Below are 6,103 nucleotides of genomic sequence, written 5' to 3'. Positions count from 1 at the left end.
AGGCCTCCCCAGAAACCCTTTCCTGTAGCTGCCCCACTGCCCCTCCACCCACTCGCTCTCCTGAGCTGCAGCTGCCTTGCCCAGGAGCCCTTCTGCACCTTATATTCCCCAGCAAGTCCTCCCAGCATGCCTTGCATTAGCCTACACTTCCCATGACCCTCCCTAGGAACTACACTTCCCAGAATTCCCTTGGTCTAGCTTGACCTGGGGCTGGGCCATGCCTGACCGGACAGGGCCAGTCCCTGTATGACAGTGCTCCAAGGGGGTGTTTTGCATGTGTTTCCCGCACAGTGGGTGGAGGGGATTCATGCAGCATGGGGGGGTCAGGCTCTAGCTATTCGAATCCCTCTTGGACCGTGAGAAACTCCCTCTTGGCTTCAGCATAAGGATCCAGGGTCAGGGAAGCAGTGACCCACGTGCTAAGCTTTGTGCGTGGGGCTGGCTCCTGGGCGTGAAGTCAAACCCGCGTGGGTGTGTGCACCCCAGGACACCGGTACCGCCGACGCCCCTGCATCGCTCGCTCCGCTCTTCGGCAAAGGAGCACCTGGTTTCCTGAAAGCGGAATCAGTCTCTGCCGGGAGATGCCCCGCAGGAATTCCTGCCGGGATGAGGGTGTGGTGGAGGAGGCGACGAGCAAATGGTGTTTGCTCCTTTCTCATTTGGGGAACCTGGAGCTGAGTTTAGGAGTTTACCCGCTTCGTTTTCACCACCACTCCTCCGGGTGAGAACCCTGGCCCATGTCTTGGAGAGCTCGAGGGGACTTGGGGGGCCCTGTCTGAGAGACTCTTTAGGGACTGCTCAGCCCCTGCCCTCTGGAGAGCCAGGCCCTACTGGGCCTGCAACAGGGCCCCAGAAATTGGGAGTTCCTGGGAAGAGCTGGACCTGAGCTTTGATTTGCCCCGTCTCCCCGAAGCAGCATCTGTCCCTTTGGGGTGGTGACGCTTGGTGGCTTTTCCAGTCATTCAGGGACACTGACTGGGCCAGGCTGGTGGTCGGCTCCTACTGCAGGTTCCCTCTGCCAGCACCTTTGTCCCCTCCCCTTCTTCACATCCCCTTCTGGGAGTAGATCGGATATTGTGCCCCACTGCTGAGTGACTAGACAGGAAAGGGTGTGAGGGAGGCAGACAAGTTGCTTTTCCTGTAGGCACGTAGCCCAGAGAGACAAGCCCACTGAGCTTGCAAATCCTCGAATAGGGGAAGAACCTTCCTGGGTAACTGTCGTGTGCCTCCGCCAGGTTCTGACCGATGGCCCTGTGGATCCAGGCCCAGCAGCTGCAGGGAGAGGCCCTGCGCCAGATGCAGGCGCTGTACGGCCAGCACTTCCCCATCGAGGTGCGGCATTACCTGTCGCAGTGGATCGAGAGCCAGGCATGGTAGGTGAGCCCGCCCCGCTCCATGCTGTTGTCACCGTGCTAGTGAAATCTCTTCCTCCAGGGGCTGCACAGTGGAGCTGGGGGGCGGCTGCTGACGGGGCTCCTTGCTGCTTGCAGGAGGTTCACCTAACTCCCCTCTCCTCTTCCCCCTGCAGTACGAGGGGTCTAGAATGGTGCTGCCACATGAACGCTGCATCCCGGCTCTGTCCCCAGGCTGGGGCGTGCGTCCTCTGTCAAACGCTTCCCACCCCCACCCCACTGTTTGTTTTATCAGTTAAAAAAGGTAAATGCTGCTTTTGGCTGTGACAGAGACAGGCAGCACGGCCTAGTGGTCTGAGCACAGATCCGGGGCCCATTGCCGGTTAGCTATGCCTCAGTTTACCCTTCTGTAGGCACGCGGGTTGCACTAACCAGTCATCACTTGTAAAGCCTTTTGCCCAGTGCCGTGCATCAGCCTTGCTACCTCTGCAGCCGCCCCGGTCAAACTTCAGGGCACTTAGACTCCCCGTGAAGCTGCCTCGTGAGGGATCCTGCACGAGGGGAGCTGCTGACTGCTGCAGGGAACCTGGGAGCAGCCTCAGTGCCACCCCGTCAGAGCTGGCAGAAAGGCACCAGGGCTGGGCTCGCAACTTCACTCAGCCCAGACAGCGACGAGGAGTCACCCCGGGAGCACTCGGCAGGTCCCTCTGTGTATGCCCCATATGGTGGAGGGGGCACTGCCGTGGTGGGGCCAGGGGGGCAGGCTCGGGGTGGGGCTTTGCTCCCATTCGCTCTGGGCTTTGTGTGGCGGGTTGGCTGGATCGTCCCAGTTTGCTGAGGGACGGACACACGGGGGGCCTCACTGGCGGGGGGTTGGGTTCCCCCAGCAGATACAGTCCCTGCGCCGAGCTGGGGCGGGCAGGTCGGGCCCCAGCTGAGCCCTGCCCCCCCTTCTCTCTCTGTGCCAGGGACTCCATCGACCTCGATAACCCCCAGGAGAACCTCAAAGCCACCCAGCTGCTGGAGGGGCTGATCCAGGAGCTGCAGAAGAAGGCGGATCACCAAGTGGGCGAGGACGGGTTCTTGCTGAAGATCAAGCTGGGGCACTATGCCACGCAGCTGCAGGTCGGTGCCCGGAGCCGCAATGGGGCAGCCTTGCCCCTCGTGCCCTGCCAGGGGTCGGCCACTCCCACTGGGCGCTCCCCCATGGGCTGGCCAAGCCTGGCGCGGAGCAAGGGGCTGAGACAGCAGCAGAGTGCGTGATGGCAGGTGCCGTCTCTCCCCTCCCCTCCCCGCGTGGGGCCAGCGCATCCCTGAGCCCCCTCCGCTGCTGCCCCGAGCTCCCTCCCCTGCCATGTCGCAGGCCCCCCAGCCGCTGCCGTCCCCCGCGGGCTCCTTGTCTGGCCATGGGGAGCTGCCGTCCTGGCATAGGCCGGCTGGGGTGACCCCCATCCTCACCCACGTGCCCTGGGAGCGGGGATGCCGGCAGGGTAGGTTAGGGCAGGAGCAGCCCCCCCGCCCAGTGCCCTTGGGACCCCCTTTGCCCCCATCCTGGGGCGGTGAGAGCCCCTGACTAGCCCCGCTCTGCGCCTGGCTCAGGGCCTTTGCTTTCCCCCCTGCAGAACACGTACGACCGGTGCCCCATGGAGCTGGTGCGCTGCATCCGCCACATCCTGTACCACGAGCAGCGGCTGGTTCGGGAGGCCACTAACGTGAGTAGCCAGGCAGGGGGGCCTTGTCTCGCTCCCCTGTCTCTCTGGGGCCCCGGGGACACTGCCCCAGCCCAGCCACGGGCACCTCACCCTGTGCCCCCTCACCCCACCCTGTGCCCGTGGCTCCAGCCACTGCCCCACGGCGTGAGCCTCGGCCTCTGTGCTCCGTCGCTGCCCCCCATGGCAGTCCCCGAGGCCCTGTCTCTCCCTGACCTGACGCCCCCCCTCTGCAGAGCCCCTCCCCAGCCAGCAGCCTGGCGGACGCCATGTCCCAGAAGCACCTGCAAATCAACCAGACCTTCGAGGAGCTGCGTCTCGTCACCCAGGACACGGAGAACGAGCTGAAGAAGCTGCAGCAGACGCAGGAGTATTTCATCATCCAGTACCAGGAGAACATGCGCCTGCAAGGTGCGGGTGGGGGGGCTCTAGCCGTGGGGAGAGGGAGGGGCCGTGGGGATGGGCTGATGGGGGCAGGGACCCGCAGAGCAGAGGCAGCTTCGCCCTGAGATCCCATCCTCGGGGAGACACCGGCCCGTGCCAGCAAACGTCCCAAAGCACTTGCCCCGTCCCAGCTGCCGAGGGGGCGCCAGGCGCTGGGGTCTGGCGGGGGGCTGCAGCTGGCGCAGAATGCTGCCTGTGCAGCTCCGTGCCTCGCGCCCCCTGCTGGCCACTCCGCCCTGGGACCAGGGGTGTCTGGGGGGGTCTCAGCCCTCCTCCCCCCCCAGCACGGGGGAGACTCTGCCGTAGCATCTGGGGGCTGGGGCATCGTCTCACCCACCCTCCGCGCCCCCGTGAGGAGGCTGCAGGTATCTGAGCACCCACGGGACGGTTCCCCTCCCTCCACAGTCCCATGGGAGTCCCCAGCTCAGCACTGTCCCACCGGCTCCGTGGGGCTGGGGAGCGAGTCCCGAGTCCCCCCCCTCATCCCCAGGGGTAGGCCTGGTGCAGGGGTTCTGGGGATGCTGCTGAGGGTCGGGGAGCCCCCGGGGCAGGCGGGGCTCAGGCCTAACGCTCTTGGCCTCCTCCCCAGCCCAGTTCTCCCAGCTCTCCCAACTGGGCCCCCAGGAGCGCATGTCCCGCGAGACGACGCTGCAGCAGAAGAAGGCGTCGCTGGAGGCCTGGCTGCACCGGGAGGCCCAGACACTACAGCAGTACCGAGTGGTGAGCGCCAGCCCCGGGGGGACCCAACTCCTCTCCCCAGTGCCAGCAGGGGGTGGTGATGCCCCCATGCGGTTCCGCTGCCTGCCCCGTCCCACACTAACACCCCGTCCCCTCGCAGGAGCTGGCGGAGAAGCACCAGAAAACCCTGCAGCTGCTGCGCAAGCAACAGACGACCATCCTGGACGACGAGCTGATCCAGTGGAAGCGGCGGCAGCAGCTGGCGGGGAACGGCGGGCCCCCCGAGGGCACCCTGGACGTGCTGCAGTCCTGGTGCGTCCGCCCCTCCTGGCGCTGCCCCGTGGGAAACGGGGGCTGGGCACCCGGGAGCTGCCGCTTGGCCCCTGGGCGGTTGGCTGGGAAACCAGGGAACGGTGCCGCCGGCAGCAGGGAATCCGGGGGGGCTGCCCTGGTGGGTGATGCTGCCCCCGCTGGGGTTGTTAGTCCAGGGCACTAGGGGTCACCTGCCCCCATCGCCAGGAACGTGGGACTGGATTCCTGGGGTGGCTGAACTCCCCACAGGGCGAGGCTAAGGCCGGACCGCGACGGCCTGGGGGGACCCCGAGGGGGGCGCGCAGACCGGGAGCCCCATGACCAGCAGACACGGGACACCCAGACCTGGGGCTCCGTGATGTCCCTGGGCCTTGCCAGAGCACTGACCTGGCCCGGGGGCCCCTCGCCCCAGGTGTGAGAAGCTGGCCGAGATCATCTGGCAGAACCGGCAGCAGATCCGTCGAGCCGAGCACCTGTGCCAGCAGCTGCCCATCCCGGGGCCCGTGGAGGAGATGCTGTCCGAGCTCAACGGCACCATCACAGACATCATCTCCGCCCTGGTGACCAGGTACCGCTGGGGGCAGAGCCGGGCTGGGCCCCGATTGGGTCTGGGCATGTCTGCCCCATGTGCACTGGGGTGACAGAGCTGGGCTGGGCCCGGCTGCCCCACACAGGCTGGGGGGCCGAGGCTGAACTCGGGGCACGGTTGGGACGAGGTTCAGGCTCTGACCTGGGCAGGTAGGAATTGGGCTGCGAGGGGCCAGGGGCCGGCTGGATCGGGGGGTGGGGATGCTGCCGGCACTGCGGGGCGGGTGGCAAGAGAAAGGGGCTCGTGGCGCAAGTGCTTTGGGCGGGAGGGGATACGGCCTGGGGACTGGGAAGGGGGATCTGGGTGCAGGGGCTGTGAGCTGGGGTGGGGATGTGCCGGGTCGTCCCCCCGCCCCCGCGCACGTCTGGCGGTCGTAGCTCCGGCCCCCGGCCCCATCTCACAGCCGCAGGCCCCGTGACGCCGGCTCCTCCCCCCAGCACCTTCATCATCGAGAAGCAGCCCCCCCAGGTGCTGAAGACGCAGACCAAGTTCGCGGCCACGGTGCGGCTGCTGGTGGGGGGGGAAGCTGAACGTGCACATGAACCCGCCCCAGGTGAAGGCCACCATCATCAGCGAGCAGCAAGCCAAGGCCCTGCTGAAGAACGAAAGCACCCGCAAGTAATGCCCCCCCCGCCCCTGCCACTCGCCCGGGGCAGGTCCTGGGAGACGCCCGAGCTGGCCCCGCTGCGCCGCGCGGCTCCTGTTGGGTCTCGGGGGGGAACTGGGGGGCTCTGGCAGGGCCCTGTGGGGCTGGTTCCTTGTTCTCTCTGCGTCCCATGCTCACGTAGCCTGGATCCCCCGGAGCGTCCAGCACAGCGTGTGGCTGGAGCTGCTCCCTCTCACCCCTGGGGTATCGCTGAGCGGAGGGAGGGTCAGCCCCACGCCTGTGGGGTTGGGGACTGGCCCCTTTCCCAGCACCCCCAGTGGGGTCCAATCCCCAGGAGACCCCCCTGCCCGGCCTGGTTGGCACATGGGGCCCCGTGTCCCCCCAGGCCCCGAGCCGCTGCCCATTCTCTGAG

The 6,103-nt window shown here is 66.7% G+C and overlaps 1 protein-coding gene across 1 annotated transcript; it reads left to right on the top strand.

Annotated features, from left to right (window-relative positions):
* The first annotated feature begins 636 nt into the window (after nucleotides 1-636).
* Nucleotides 637-5,706, top strand: LOC113409180 (signal transducer and activator of transcription 5B-like). Its single transcript, XM_026662823.1, is given in 9 exon segments — nucleotides 637-1,373; nucleotides 2,321-2,477; nucleotides 2,975-3,064; nucleotides 3,298-3,472; nucleotides 4,095-4,225; nucleotides 4,344-4,495; nucleotides 4,908-5,063; nucleotides 5,522-5,600; nucleotides 5,602-5,706. Coding segments are annotated over 9 exon segments (1,173 nt in total). The 5' UTR covers nucleotides 637-1,245.
* Nucleotides 5,707-6,103: the final 397 nt, after the last annotated feature.

Source organism: Terrapene carolina, unplaced genomic scaffold (genome assembly GCF_002925995.2).
Source record: "Terrapene carolina triunguis isolate 2854851 unplaced genomic scaffold, T_m_triunguis-2.0 Scaffold30582, whole genome shotgun sequence".
Lineage (NCBI taxonomy): Eukaryota > Metazoa > Chordata > Testudines > Emydidae > Terrapene > Terrapene triunguis.
This window is presented reverse-complemented; position numbering and strand designations above follow the sequence as displayed.